Genomic DNA, 15,037 nt, shown 5'->3' with positions numbered 1-15,037 from the left:
ACTGCGGAGCAAAGTAGCCCAGCAAAGAATGTAAACAGTCTCTCCTTGCCTTGGTGTTCTCACTGTAAACTGTTGTCAGAGACAGTGTACCTTCCAGGTGGTTCTAAAGATTGAATGGTTTCTGGTTAGACCCTGAGCCCAGTGCCCAGCACAGAGGAAGCACATGGTATACAGGGGCTGGCTGGCATGATTCTGGCTCCAGGTTTACTAGGAGAACCTATGGTCAGATCCCTCACCTGCTGTCTCTTATGGGGTTTCAGTTTCTTTTCTGGGTGGAGTTAGGAGAGCAGACTGGAACCTCTAAGGAGTCAATGGTTTGAGAAGCTTTGGGGCCAAAAAAAGGTCAGGAGTTTCTAGAAGATACAAGAATTTATCTAAAAAATGGGAAGGCTATGAGTCCTTGGAACAGTCTCCTTTGGTCCTATCATTTCTCAATGTGCAGAACATGAGTGCTCTGGTGGGTATTATGAGGCCACTCTCCTGCTCGGGCCTGCTCATATATTCGGGGTCCCGTTCTCCTCCACCACCACTTATGATTCAGGCTGAGGTCCCTGGAAATACAGCCTCTCCTTTTGCCAGGAGAATTCAGAGGGAACACAGGCCAGTGTTACCCTGGGCTTTGTCAGCTTGGAAGCCCTGGTGACTCCAGGTGGGTGTGGGGTGGAAGAGGGCAGCTGCCACCCTCACTGTCTCCACTGAGGTCAGCTTAGCGGTGATACAGGGTATCAGACTAGGAATGAGGCCAGCCCCGCCACTTCTGGTAGTTTTATGGCTAAATGGCAACTCACTTAACCTCTGAGGTTTACTTTTCCTCATCTGTAAAATGGGGGTAGGAAGCCTGCTCCCCAGAGTTGGTATGAGGACCAGGTGAGGTTATGAATGGGAAAGAGCCTGGCAGATATAGTGAGTCCCCATAAATACGTGTTGGATCACGAGAAGGATCAGGCCTGGAAAGTCCTTACCAGTAGGTCATTTGGATTTCAGTCCTTTCTAAGAGATTTTTCCCGAGAGGGTGGAAGAGCTGTGGACAGATATTTAAGTATCTGACTTCACTGCTGGCCAAGCCACCCAGCAAATGGAAGGCCAGGGTCTAAAGCTACATATGCTTGGCCTCCACCATAGGGTAGATGTGGTGCCTAGCCCCTCCCCAGCTGTGGTGATGGACCCCCTGTGGGCTGATGATTGTTCTTTTCCTCCACAGGTATAGCCTTCACGGATCTTCCGGTAAGTACTACGGTTGGGTCTCCCCTCTTCGGACTCTTGGGGGCCATCTGGGTCGGGGTTTGGTGGTATCTGCAAGTGCAGGGTGTGGAGTCTCTACCTTTCCCCAACCAGGGACGTGTGCTGTGCTGTCTACTTGGTGGTCCCAGTAGGGGTACCTGCTTGCCTTTCTCCAGTAGCAAGGCCTGGTCTTCCTCCATGACTCTTAGCAGGTGACAGTGATTTGTGGCATTTCTAAAGACAGCTGGGGGTGAGGAGATGAGGGTAGCTCCACGGCTCAGCTGGCCTGAGCCAGTTCTGTGTGACTTACAGCCAGTGGACTGGGGTGCAGAGTGTGGAGAATTGTTCCTGAACTGGTGGGCCCCCGTGCGTCTGCATTAGAGACCCCTGTGGAGAGCCAGTGCCCTAGGGGACTGGACCTGCTAGCATGCAGGGAACCCTGAGCCAGAGAGGTGAGCTTTGTGGGGTTTTCTCCTCTTGGAATGGGGTGAGGTTTCCAGCTGGTTTAGTTCAGGGCCCATTCCCAACTCTTGCACCCTAGTCCTTTATTAATAGTCATCACAGGCCTCGTCATATGCAGGACCTCTACCCAGAGTTCTGGGAGCCTGGTGCCCTGCTCCGTCTTCCCTGGCTGGAGTCTGGAAAGAGGAAAGGTTTGCTGACTCTGGTGGCTTCTTTGGGATCCTGGGCACTCCTGTGATGCCCCAAGAAGTGTTATTGTGATCTGTGGGGCCTTCTGAAGCCCAGGCTGTGGCACCCAAGATCCTGTTAGAGCCTCTTGTCTGTGGGTCAGAATCCTTCCCTCCTACCTGGAGGCCCCTGAGAGGGGCTGTGGCCCTAGGCAAAGTGAATAGACATAGGAGGATAATTCTGACCCTGGCTGGAGAAGTCTGGTTGTGGAGACATGTCATGAAATGGCCAGACATGTCGGTAAGTGCTAGAAAGTGAGTAGATACAGGGAAGGCTTGCTGGAGGCAGTGGGCTTTGCCTGTGGCATGAAGGAGGGGAGCGGAAAGGAAGGAAGCTGGAGGTCTTGAAGGTTCATGGAAGCAAGAAGTCTTGTAGGTTCAGAGCTCATGGTGGGCTGAACCCAGCATGCAGTGAAGGCACATGACGCCCAGGAGTGACCCATGGCCTGAGGATAGAAGGCAGAAGAGAGGGCTGGGGACCCAGTGACAGTGGGGAGGAGGCTGGCAAGACGTGAAACAGTGGACATGAATGTGGGTAGTAGCAGTGGAGAGTCACAGGAGGCACTGGGTGAGGGAGTGACTGGGCATAAGCTGGCAATGGCAGCGGATGGATGGAAAGCAAGGAGCCCCCTACCCACGAAGGGACATGCCCAAACCTCACTGGCCAGAAGACCCTCCTAGTGCGTCTCTGACAGGAAGGACAATGGCCTCTCTTTACCCTTCGCCAGTGTCGGGATCTCAACCACCTAACCTCTTTACCATGCTCTCCTCTTCCCCTCCCTTCCTGCCTCCCCCTCTCTCCCTGCCCCCTCGTGTACCCCTTTTTGTGGCAAAGAGATCCTTGGTCCTGGGTCTTTCTGAGAGGAGCCATTATTCGCCCCTGCAGCAGATCTTCACGGGCACACCTGCAGGTCGTGGATCCTGGCGTGCCCTTGTGTGCCCTGGGCGAGTGCCGAAATGGGGCCCTGAGCTTTGGGCTTTGGGGACACCATAGCCTCTGATGCAGGAAAGGAGACTCCATGTTCAGCTGGCTTGCTTTTCTTTTGCATTTTTCCCTCAAGTTTTGGGGAACAGTGTCTGGTAGGGAGGTGGGTGGAATGTGACGTAGCCCCACCTCCTCCAGCCTTGCTTCAGTTCTCTCAAAGCTGGGGCAACAGCCGGTGGGAGCCAGTGCCTTCCCGCTCTGCATCTGCACCGGAGGTGAGGTGAGGCGAGGCGAGGCCTGCTGCCCCACTGCCCTCAGGGCCTGACTGACATTTCATTCTCCTCCTCAGGCCAACCTCTACCCCACCGTAGGCCTGCAGACACCCGGGGAGATTGTGGACGCCAACTTTGGGCAGCAGCCCTTCCTGTTTGACATTGAGGACTACATGCGGGAATGGCGTGCCAAGGTCCAGGGCACTGTCCACTGCTTCCCCATCAGTGCCCAGCTTGGCGAGTGGCAGGCAGTGCTGCAGAAGTGAGTGCCCTGCCCCCGCCCTTTCCCGGCCCTGCCCCATCCCAGGGCCATTATTGTTCTGCAGGCCCCTGGACTGCCACAAGCCACTCTTATGACTCCAGTGGGTAGCATTCCTTCTGGAAAGCTCTCCCAGGGTGACTCTGCCTGCTGCTCTCCTGCTTCCCTCTTATCTGATGGATGCTCCTGCTCAGTTCTCCACATCTGCTGTTAATCAAACCTTTGCCCACCCCACCCTCCACCCCGAGTGGATCTGATGGCTCTCCATGTAATATCTCCAGCAGGGCAGTCTTCCCTCCCCAGGTCAGTCATTTTGCAGAGGATGTCCTAGGATGCCACCTGGTCTCTTTCTCTGTAGACTTTTTTTTTTTTTTTTTTTTTTAACCATAGCGAGTATCTGTCATGCTATAATTCTGGCCTGAGGTCACCTCTCAGGGTCTGCATTCAGCTAAGTCCCCCCCATCCATGGTAGTGGTGGCAGGAAGAGAGTTCTTCCTTGGACCAGCCTAGTAGCCCTTGGCTGATTCCCAGACTGTCCTGGAGGCCAGTCTTGCTGAGGATCCCAAGGGAGGCCAGGTTTGGGTCTCTCTTCCACTTATCAGCTGCAGGCCTGAGTGAGGCAGTGACTAGTACCCACTTGGCCAGGAGGCGGGTTAGCTTGTTAGCTTGGCTCCCAAGGTTAGGCAGTGTAGGGCTGGGCTTCTATTAGTCCTGGTCCCTTGGGTTGGGTGTGCCCTGGGTTCTTTGTGTAGCTTTCCTTTCTTAAGGGATCGAAATTGAGCCAGGCCCCAGAGAGAGCTGAGGCAGGGGCAAGGTGGCCAGACCCTCAGGAAGAGCAGCAAGGCTGTGTCTGGTTCCCAGTCCCCAGAGCTAACGAGAAGCTCGTGCTGGGAGGGCCAGCACAGTGCCAGTCCCTGCAGCAGGCTTGCTAGGATGGACAAGGGAGAGCTGGAGCTGTCCCAGCTGTGTGGGGGAGGGACTGATACTCTGGAGGGACTGATACTCTCAGCTTACAAGGCCTGGGATCAGCGGCACATGGATGTATTTGTTTATATGTGTGTGTCTATGTGTGTTCATATGTAGTATTTGCCAGCACCTGCATATTACTTGTGTTCGTTTTACGGATATTGTTAACGGCTACATTATCTTGGAGACAAATTTGCCGTAAGCTCCTTGACTGGCTTTCCATGGTGGGAGGTTCAGGTTATTTTCTCCCTTTAGCTTATGTAGGCACCCTTTTGTGTGTTGACTTTTTTCTTCTTTTTAAGATATTTTTTTACCTCTCTATAAGGTACTTTTAGAGAGGGGAAGGGAGGGAGAAAGGGAGGCAGAGAAACATCAATGTGTGGTGGCCTCTAGAGCGCCCCCTACTGGGGGCCTGGCCTGCAACCCAGGCATGTGCCCTGACTGGGAATTGAACCAGCGACCCTTTGGTTGGCAGGCTGATGCTCAATCCACTGAGCCACACCAGCCAGGGCGAGATTTTCTTATTTAAGATTTTTTCCTTGATGCCCTTTCAAGAAGTGGAATTATTTAATCAAAGGGGCTGTACATCTTAGTGGCGTCTTGATGTGCACCTTGTGTTTATAATGATAATAATAATAAAACAATTATAAGAATTATTACTTAGAACATTATTATAAATACATAATTTCATAACAAGAAGCTGTATTTTGTGCCGGGCCCTTTGTGTGTATCATTTCGTTTACCCCATAAAACACAGCAGGAGTTCTGTGCCTTCCACTATAGCCCCTCAGACCTTGCTTTCGGCCAGTGCAAAAACGCCATCAGACATGCATAAGCCAAGGTACCCACTTCCATACACATCAGACACGAGGGCTCGTCCTCCCACCCTGCACGTGGGTGCACACATGCTCTCGTGCCGCTGCTCAGCCAGCTTTAGGGGGGATTAAAGGGCCACTGGGCCTCGGGCTTCTCAGGACTATTTCCCCAAAATAGCATTCCTGTTGGCCTGTTGTTGCCGGGTATCTTGGCTTCCCAGGCCTCTGATTTGAGGCGTATGGGAAGTAACTTGGTTCGTGCGTTAGCTCCCCATGGCCCTTTGAACTGGCATTCCTGGGGGCCAGGTTTGCCTTATGAGCTAGAATGTTCCTGCCAGGCATGCAAGGCAGCCCACAGAGGAGCTCCTGTGTCTGTAGAAGGTACGCACGTGGCATGCATCCTCCCTGGCTGGGCGGCTGCCAGACTGCTTGGCAGGCTGCCTTTCCAGGAAGCCCTCAGAGACACTACTGACCATCTCTAGACTCGCTGCAGTTCACAGGGGCAGCCGCTTCCCTAAGAGGTGGTGTGTGCCTGTGTGTGCTTTTGTTACCGTGCCTGCCCGCTTGTGGGCAGCACATCCCAAAGAAATGGCAGCTGCGCCTCCGAGCTGCGGGACACATGCGGAGACCGGCCCCCTGCCCAGCCTGACTCCATAAGCACTGGGGGAAGTTTGCATTCAACCCTTTTATTCTCATTCTACGGGGGTTGCACTTTAAGATGAGTTTAAGGAAACCTAAGAGGGAGATTGTTTGTCCCTTTAGGTGGTCAGTGAGAGATGCAGGTTGTTTTTTTTTTAATATTAAATTTATTTTTTAAACTACAACTTACATTCAATATTGTTTTGTATAGTTTCAGGTGTTGAGCATAGTGGTTAGATAACTGTATATTCTACAAAGGGGTCCCCCCAATATTTCAAGTACCCACCTGATACCGTTCATAGTTATTACGGTGTTAGGACTGCATTCCCTGTGCTATAATGTACATTCCTGTGACTATTCTGTAACCACAAAAAGTGCAATTCTGGAGTGTCACCTTGGGCATTTCCTTTCTTCTAGCATGGTCTCATCTTACCTGGTGCATCATGGGTATTGTGCCACAGCCACGGCTTTTGCCCGAATGACTGAAACCCCGATTCAGGAAGAACAAGCATCTATAAAGAACCGACAAAGTAAGGCTGATTCTCCTCTTCCCCTTCCCTCTCCCTCCTTTCCTCACCTGTCCCCTACTCTGCTCTCTGGCTCATGCCAGCCTTAGGTGACCTGTCAGGAGTCCACGCAGCTCTGCTCCTCACCACCAGGACACCAGCCCAGAGCCCCAGCTTAGCCCCAGGCTCTGCTTCTGTCCCTCCTTTAAGACAGCACTGCCCAGATGGACAGTTCGGCAGCATGGGAATGTCTTAAGAGCAGCCTTCCTGAGGCACACTCTGCTGGCCCGGCATGGGCTGGGGCCGGGCCTGGCTGGGTCCCCCTCCCCCCTTGCTCCCTTCCCCCTGAAACCTGAATTCTACTCAGCGTCGTGTTCTTGGTCTTCTGAAAAGCTTGTATCTTAGACCATTGTCCTGCCTTTCACACTATTTACTCAACTTTAGTAGTTCTGCCTGCTCCTGGTCATAGAGAGGACTGCAGTAATCAGACAGGGCAAGGGCTGATGCTCAGTGGCTGCTGTGGAAGCACCTCTCTGCTCCCCACCTCTGGTCCTGCCCTTTGCAGACAACCAAAGGAAGGAGCCAAAGGAAACTTTCCTGGTGTTCATACTGGCCTGTGTACTGTGTTGGGGGCCTGTTTATGGAAAGAGGGTGTTGGGAGAGAGGAAACAGAGCCCAGAAAAGAGTTAGGAAGAAGAGAGAGGAGTGAGGGAGAACAGGTGTGTGTGGAGGTGTTTGTCCGTGTGTGCCTGCTTGCGTCTCTCTGAGCCTGTCGTCTCTGTGCATGTGCATGTGCCTGTGTCTCCCAGAGAAGCTACGCCCAGCCAGACAGACGGAAAGGGATCCCAGACTTGGGATCTACGAATGAGAGCCTCAGACCCAGAAGTCGCTCCCAGCAAGATGCACCAGGCCCCAGAGTGAGAGCAAGCTGCTGATGGCCTGAGAGGTGTCCACGTCAGAGATGCCAGTGTGAGGAGGATGGTCTCCTCTCCCGGCAGGGAGCATGCTGCCGCCCCTGAAGACTGCCAAGACATGGGCTCTGGCCCAGAAACCTGTGTGCTCCCATTGCCACTCCCCTGTGAGGCCTGAAAAGAGAGAAGTTTGTCTGAAGAGGAGCCCCTAGGGACACCAAGCTTCCTGGATGCCCACCCCTAGATCGTGCTCCCATAGCCAGGGCCCTCCCCAACCATGTTCCTGGTGACGTGTGCTCCACAGGAGCAAGCCTCCAAACTCACCCTACTGCCTCTGGACTGAGAGTCCCTGCTCTGTTTTTCCCTCTTATTCTTTGAGGATTCCCCAACACTTTGCAGAAACCAGGGTCTATGTGGGGCTGGGCGGCCAGGTTCTTTCTTTGGCCTCTTCTGTGAGCATCTCAGCTGGGCGCGCCGCTCTGAGCCGGCCCACCTGACTGTCTGCTGGTCTGTGCTCTGGGCTGGCATTGTGCAGGCGTGCATCTGTGAGGAAGGTCTGCGGCCCCTCCCTCACTGCTGCTGTGTTCTTGCTCTCTGCAGAGATCCAGAAGTTGGTGCTAGAAGGCCGTGTGGGTGAGGCCATTGAGACCACACAGCGTTTCTACCCAGGGCTGCTGGAGCACAACCCCAACCTGCTCTTCATGCTCAAGTAAGTTTTGGGGCCTGCAGCTCCCCCATAGCCCAGCCCTTCTCAGCTGGTGGTGGGAACATACAGCCTGGACCAAGCCCAGAGCAGTGCCGCTCCGCTCCCTCTGCAGGTGCCGACAATTTGTGGAGATGGTGAATGGGACCGACAGTGAGGTCCGCAGCTTGAGCTCCCGAAGCCCCAAGTCCCAGGACAGCTATCCTGGCTCCCCCAACCTCAGCCCCCGACACGGCCCCAGTAGTTCCCACATGCACAGCACAGGTCAGCCACTCTGCAGACGGCTCTGGGAAGTACTGGTGTGGAGAAGAAAGGCCACCTACATACTCTTCCCTGGGCTGGACCTAGGGTTCCCTGCTGGATTTGGGGGAAGGGAAATGGGACCACTGTTGTCATTCCCAGGGCCCTGCTTGATGGCAAGTTGCCCCTCCTCTTCTGACTGGCCCCTGGCTTACAGGTGCAGACAGTCCCAGCTGCAGCAATGGCGTCGCATCCACCAAGAGCAAGCAGAACCACAGTAAATACCCTGCACCCAGCTCCTCCTCTTCCTCCTCCTCGTCTTCCTCATCCTCCTCATCCCCATCCTCCGTCAATTACTCCGAGTCCAACTCAACAGATTCCACCAAGTCCCAGCCCCACAGCAGCACCAGTAATCAGGAGACCAGGTGCCTGCTTTACTTTGCTGCCTCCTCCTGCCTTCTGCTCTGGGCCCCCTGCAGCCTGTCTTTTGAGTGTTGCCCCCTGCACTTCATCCCCCACCTCCATCCCCGGTCTGTGTCTGGAATAGTAGCTGCTGACCTGCCAGGCATTGGCGCCAGCTTCTGTCCTACCAGTGGTTCAATTGCCACTTCACTCGGCCCTGTTTTTTTCCCCTTCTTAATTTCTCTTGATTTTAGAGAGAGAGAAGAAAGGAGGGGGGTTGTTGAAGAGGAAGAGAGAGAGAAACATCAATTTGTTGTTCCACTTATTGATGCATTCATTGGTTGATTCTTGCATGTGCCCTGACTAGGGATCAAACCCACAACCTTGGCATATCGGGACGATACTCTAACCAACTGAGCTACCCCGCCAGGGCTACTTGGCCCTATCTTTATCCAGATATGCCGACACTGCCAGGCTAAGAATGTGGTCTCTTTCAAGGAGACCAGGCCTCAGAACCCCCAAAGTCTATACTGAAGGAGTTGTTTTGGGCTTGGCTATGGTCACCCAGGTGGAGCAGGCAGGGGTTTTAGGCTACGGGCTACAGGTGGCTTTTAGCAGGTCCCAGGCATGCCTTAGGTTTTGGCTCCCAAAGATGCCTATTGTGACTCACAGGTTCTGGTCATTTGGGAGTAGGGGATGTTTAGGAGTGTGCCAACTCGGAGGAGGGTCAGGGAGGGGAGAGTCACAGAGGCAGCATTGGGACGAGAGTGGGAATTGAATGACAGGCCATTGGGGATAGCTGCTGTCATGGCAGGGCCCCAAGTGTTGGAGCCTGGGAAGCCAGAGCTGTTCTTTGAAGTTCCCAGGGGCCCTCAGTTTACTCACAGCAACCTGGGGCTAAAGCCTGAATGCAGGCCCCACCAGGCTGCTCCGACCACGTCCCCTTGGCCAACTGCCACCCCAACCCTTCTCCACAGCGACAGTGAGATGGAGATGGAGGCGGAGCATTACCCCAATGGTGTGCTGGAGAGCATGTCCACACGCATTGTCAATGGTGCCTACAAGCATGAGGACCTGCAGACAGACGAGTCAAGCATGGGTGAGGGCCATGCCCCAGCGTGGTGTTCCGTGGGTGTAACACTCGGTCCAGATGCCCCTTCCCCCTGAGAGGGGGTTGGGACGGGCAGGCTTTGGCACCTTGAGAGGCTCTAGGCAGACCTGGTCCGCTGCCTCCTTAGCCAATCATGAATGGGTGCTTGAGGTAGGAAGGCCCAGCCTGCTGCCTCATAAATATTGGGGCCCCTGTGTTTGAGGCTAGAAGGAGTTCGCGAGTGTGGGCACTCCTGTGAGCCCCCATGCATCTGTATAGGGTGGGAAGAGGGAAAGCTTTTGAGTCTCCCAAGGAGCGTGTGCTAGGTGGACTAAGAGCAGCTCAGCCATAGATGGCCCACACGCTCCTCCCAGCCCTCACTTGCCTCCTGCAGAAGCTGCATCCCCTCACCCCCTGGGTCCTTCTTGCCATGTTCTCTTTGGGCCTCCCTCAAATCCTCCCTTTCTCTCTTCACCCCTCCTGATGTGTTCTCTGCTGGACTCTGGGTGCAGATGATGGGCATCCTCGGCGGCAACTCTGTGGGGGCAACCAGGCTGCCACAGAAAGGATAATCCTGTTTGGCCGCGAGTTGCAGGCACTGAGCGAGCAGCTGGGAAGGGAGTATGGCAAGAATTTGGCCCACACGGAGATGCTGCAGGTACAGAACAAGTCAGGGCCTCCCACAGAGAGGGCCCCCATTTGGTAATGGGGGTAGGGTGGCTCTGGGAGGGCCCTCGGGATAGCAGCACCAGGACTCCAGTGGGCTCCAGTCAAGTCTGCAATGGGAAATGGGACATCCAGGGTGTGCACCACCCCCTCTAGGCTCTGGGGAGGGCACAACGGTGGGGTGTGTCATACCCTTGCTGGGCAGCACACAGCTCTGAGTCCTCTGGAGCCATGAAGTGTGTGTGTGGTGTGTGCCACAGTCCTCTCAAGAGTGCCCTGTCCCTTAGGATGCCTTTAGCCTGCTGGCATACTCTGACCCCTGGAGCTGCCCGGTTGGCCAGCAGCTTGACCCCATCCAGAGGGAGCCCGTGTGCGCTGCCCTCAACAGCGCCATTTTAGGTAAGTGGATCTAACGAAAGTAGAAGCTTGCCCGTCAGTGTCTGGGTGGCCCCCTCCCTTCTCTCCCTAGGAATTGCTGATGTTTGTCCAAATTGGGGCAATGAGCTCAGCCCAGGAGCTCTCTGGTGGCCCATAGGACTCTTGGGCTCGAGCGGCTGAACCTAAATCCCGACTTCCCTCTGCCCAGCTGAGTTGTCTGGCTGGGTTGTGGGGGACCCTAGGTTGTGCCTGTGGGCCCAGGGCAGCCCGTTGCTCTGAAGAAGGCCAAGGTCCTTGGGTTTCCAGCATGGCTGCAGGGCCATGGCCTGGTGGCTGGGGACACAGACACAGGTGAACACTCTCTTCCAAGAGATTTTGTTCACTCCTTTCCGTCTTGTGCTCCCAAGGGAACTTTGACCAGGGCCCGAGCCCGGAGCAGGGCAGTTACTAGGCCTTGTCTCTCCTCCACAGAGTCTCAGAACCTGCCAAAGCAGCCCCCTCTGATGCTCGCCCTGGGCCAGGCAACTGAATGTCTACGGCTAATGGCCCGAGCGGGCCTGGGATCTTGCTCCTTTGCCAGAGTTGACGACTACTTGCACTAGCTGACTGTGCTGGCTAGCCCCACCTGGCCCTCCCTCGGCCCCAGGGCTGGAGCAGCCTGGCCCTCCATAGGCACCTGGTGCAGGGACCTGGAAGCCACGGGCAGAGTCCACTCCTCCTCCCGGGCCTCCTTCCTTTCCTTTCCTTTTCCTTTTCCTTTTCCTTTCCTTTTCCTTTCCTTTTTCCTTTCCCCCCACCTCAGTCTCTCCCCCCCCATGCCCCCTTCACGTGCAGTGGCCTATGACGCAGTATCGGCTGGTTACTCTTATGTAGCACCTTCTACTTTGAAAGGGGGCTTTTGTTTTGAGGAGGGGTTGGAGTTTTTTTAATCATTTTTTTCCCACATGACTGAGCCACCAGTATTTATCTCTGGAGAGTTTGTGCTGAGCTGGTTTCTGCTAATTTAGTGATGAAGCCTATCCAAGTTGGTGATAGCTTATTATTTTCATAAGTAAAAAAATGAGATTATATATATATATATAAATATATATATTACAAAAAGACACAGTATTTATCGTAGTGTTAGTCCAGCACCTCTTGGGTGAGGCTATCCAGACACCATATGTTTTTATTTGAGTCCAATTCATTAAAAAAGCATCATCTCCGTAACCTCAGCCAAGTGATTTATTTCAGGCTTCCCTTTGTTGAGCCACACGTCCAGCTGCAGCCTAGGGCAGCCCAAGAGGCTTTGGGGTGGGGGCACTTAGTGGGCAGATCAGGCTAAGCTGGTTTGTAGCATCCAAGAGGTGTGGGTCCCCAGGCCCCAAAGAATCAGACTGAGCAGAAAACCAGTAGGGCCAGGGGTCCAGAGAAGGAGAGGAGTTGACCTGGGGCTACACAGCAAAGCAAAGGAATAGAGAGTCCTTGGCCAGCACGCTATCTACCATTCTACCCTGCCTTTCACTGCCTGCCTTGCACCTCTTTCTCTTTCCTTTCAACATCCTGCCTTCTCCTGTTGTTAAGATGGCCAAATAATTCATTTACTCTAAGTTGATTGCCTGGAAACTACCTGCCTTCGACCTGAGAGCTGCTGTGTGTCAGGCTGTGGGGAGGAAGTCTCCATTCCTAGGACTGAGGCCCTCGAATACAGGGCCTGCCTTCTTCCTGCATGGATCTTCACTGGCTCTGCACAACTCTGATGGAATCAATGCTTTCTGTTGAGAAGCCAGGACCTTGTGGAGACAGATTCTTGGGCTACCGGTCACTGGAGTGGATGGAACCCTTGACCCCCCGAGGCCAGGCCTCACTGCAGCTGTGCCAGGCAGCTCCCTGCAGTTTGGCCCCAGCCACTCTTAGGAAAGACTGTTCTGAGTATTTGCTGTCTGGAGGACGGGAATTCATGGGCTTTACAGATGTCCCACCAGCCCTGTCAGATGGACCCTTACAGCTGGTGGGTCAAAAACAGTCCTGGTACTGCCATCAGGGAATCAAGAAAGGAAGGGCTAAGCGGGCTCCCAGGACGTGGGTGGGCCATCTGTGGTGAGGACTGACAGCCCAGGAAGAGGAAAGGGAGGAGGTCTACCCAGAGGAGCATGAGCAGGGCCTGCGATTTCCGCGCCTGCTTCACAGTGCGGGGAGCATACAAGCAGCCCCTGCGCAGGGGCAAGGTCAGAAGTTGAATTTCCAGTCCCTGCCTGGATCTGGCCTGGGCACGCTTCTGCTCTCTGTCAGTGGACACAGGAATGGTGGGTTGGCCTGAGATACTCAGGGCCCACCAGGCCTTGCTGGGCCCACAGCTGGACAATAAGAGAAATGATTGAGATGGACCAGCTGCCAGTGATGGGTCAAGGACCTGGCCCTGTGCTATCTCAGAGTTCTGCTTTGGGACGTGATCCTAGAGATTGCTGTGTTTTCTTGGTCCCCACCAGGGCAGCTGACAGCCCACAGACCATGGCCCATCAGGGAGTTGTCCTGTCTGCAAAGGAAACTCATGTTTTGCAGGGCTGCGATGCCTAGCCTCCAAACCCAGAGGTTGGAAATATCAGTCTGTTAAAAGGGTCAGAGCCAAGCAGGTTGGGAATTAAAATCAGAGGCATTTGCAGCTGGAATGGGGTTCAGAGAACATATGCTCCACCAGTTCTCTCTTTTATAGATAAGGAAACAGGTCTAGGAGGTTAAGTGACTTGGCCAAAGTCACACAGCAGATTGGCGCCAGAGCTGGGACTAACCTCATCCCTGTGGTTGGGCAACGCAGTTTAGTCCTAGAGCTGAATGGCCGGTCAGGGGTTAGGCTCGAAGTGTGAGGGAGGCCTCCAGCAGGGTCTGAGCAGCTGATACTTTCAGGGGTGTGTCAGGGATGGGGATAGGTGCCTGGGCCTGGGGTGTGGAGCATCTGAGAGAGGGTCCAGGAGGGCTTGGGACAGCTATGTGCTGCTTGGGGTTGGGTGTCTGCCTGGCTTGCACTCAGTACCCATGGCCATCTCCCCATTTTCTGTGCCTTATCTCACTGTTTCAGCTGAGTCCAAGTTGTTTACTCTGTTCCTCTTCAGAGGGGCGTTCTGTCCCAGTTGGACAGCTTACCTTTGGGACATAAGCCTTTGCCCCACAAGCCGTGGAGAGGACCAAAACCAAGCTGCTTGAGCCCACTGTCTCGCTGATAGTTCAGTCCTGCCTGTCAGCCTGAGGAGCCCCTTATGTGCACCCAGTTTTACCAGCCGACTTCCAGGAGCCAAGAGTGGGGGAAGCACCTGGGAGGAGACCCGGTGAAAAACTGGACTCAACCCAAAAGGTCAGGAGGAAGAGTTAGCCCTTTTGGGTTGTCCAGCCCTGGGGAAGCAGCTGTCCTTACTTACGTTTTCCTCTGTGCCACCAAATGATCGCTCCTTCCAGAGTGGAAGGAAATTGGCAGATCACACAAAGAAAGGCAGAACCCCGATCTTCACCTACATGGGTCTGTGGCTGGATGCAGGCCTTCAAAAAGGGGACACCAAGAGATGGAGAAGCGGGGCTGCTCGTCCACTCAGCACCTTCCTCCCCCTTAAGCAAGCACAAAGAAGATGGGGCAGAGAACTGTCAGAGCCGAACGTTCCCATGGTTGCTCACAACTCAGGTATGCACACTGTGTGGCAGCTGGGCAGCGGAGCCCCACGTGACCACCAGTCCTGTGCACCCGGACCTGTGGCCAGATGGTGGAGCCTGGCTGCCGGAGGCGCCACCTTTTTGCATAGGGTTTTCCTCCATTAGTAACTACAGCTGACACAGACATCCTCCACATTGTGCGCACTGGTTCTGCCTTCGTCCTCGCAAGTTGATACTCGGCATTAGCATGAAACTCGTGGGTGTGGGAGGGTTTAGAGAGAATTCTAACACAAAACATCCTATTAAATTGTACTTGAGAGAAGAAAAACTCCTGTTGTATTTTGACAGAATTATTTTTATTAAAATACACATCATGAGCAGTCACGAGTCCCTGGTCTCTGTTTCAGCCTTACTGGGGCTGGCACCCATGTGTTGTGCAGTGTCCCGGAGGGTTTTGCCTCTTCTTAGCCCACCTCACAAGTGCCCAGGCCCCTGGTGCCTTAAGGTCTGTCAAGATTTTGGGTGTTTTCAGCACCTCAAAGAGGATAGGTACTTAAGCTTCAATTCTCTCCCTCAAAACAGCTTTTATCTGGGACAAAGAAAAAGCAAATTCAACTTCAAAAAGTTGGGCCACAGGACCACCTACACTCAAAATAAGATTTTAAAACATTGCAAATAATGTTCACCCCAAACACTAGCCAGTGAAAAAGAGCTTTTCTGCGGGGCATTGAGGTTAG

General features: G+C 54.0%; 1 protein-coding gene across 3 annotated transcripts in view; it reads left to right on the top strand.

The window, feature by feature from the left end:
* RANBP10 (RAN binding protein 10) overlaps window positions 1-14,680 on the top strand; it is a 57,946-nt gene extending 43,266 nt beyond the window's left edge. For all 3 annotated transcript variants that reach the window (XM_024556198.4, XM_045191807.3, XM_024556199.4), the window contains 10 exons: window positions 1,202-1,224; window positions 3,185-3,369; window positions 6,204-6,316; window positions 7,804-7,912; window positions 8,022-8,170; window positions 8,364-8,571; window positions 9,526-9,647; window positions 10,151-10,296; window positions 10,592-10,703; window positions 11,154-14,680. In XM_024556198.4, the coding sequence (XP_024411966.1) occupies window positions 1,202-1,224; window positions 3,185-3,369; window positions 6,204-6,316; window positions 7,804-7,912; window positions 8,022-8,170; window positions 8,364-8,571; window positions 9,526-9,647; window positions 10,151-10,296; window positions 10,592-10,703; window positions 11,154-11,284 (1,298 nt within the window). In that variant the 3' untranslated portion in view covers window positions 11,285-14,680. The remainder of the gene's footprint in view (window positions 1-1,201; window positions 1,225-3,184; window positions 3,370-6,203; window positions 6,317-7,803; window positions 7,913-8,021; window positions 8,171-8,363; window positions 8,572-9,525; window positions 9,648-10,150; window positions 10,297-10,591; window positions 10,704-11,153) is intronic.
* Window positions 14,681-15,037: the final 357 nt, after the last annotated feature.

The sequence above is a fragment of the Desmodus rotundus genome, chromosome 12 (genome assembly GCF_022682495.2).
Source record: "Desmodus rotundus isolate HL8 chromosome 12, HLdesRot8A.1, whole genome shotgun sequence".
In the NCBI taxonomy this organism is placed as follows: Eukaryota; Metazoa; Chordata; class Mammalia; order Chiroptera; family Phyllostomidae; genus Desmodus; species Desmodus rotundus.
This window is presented reverse-complemented; position numbering and strand designations above follow the sequence as displayed.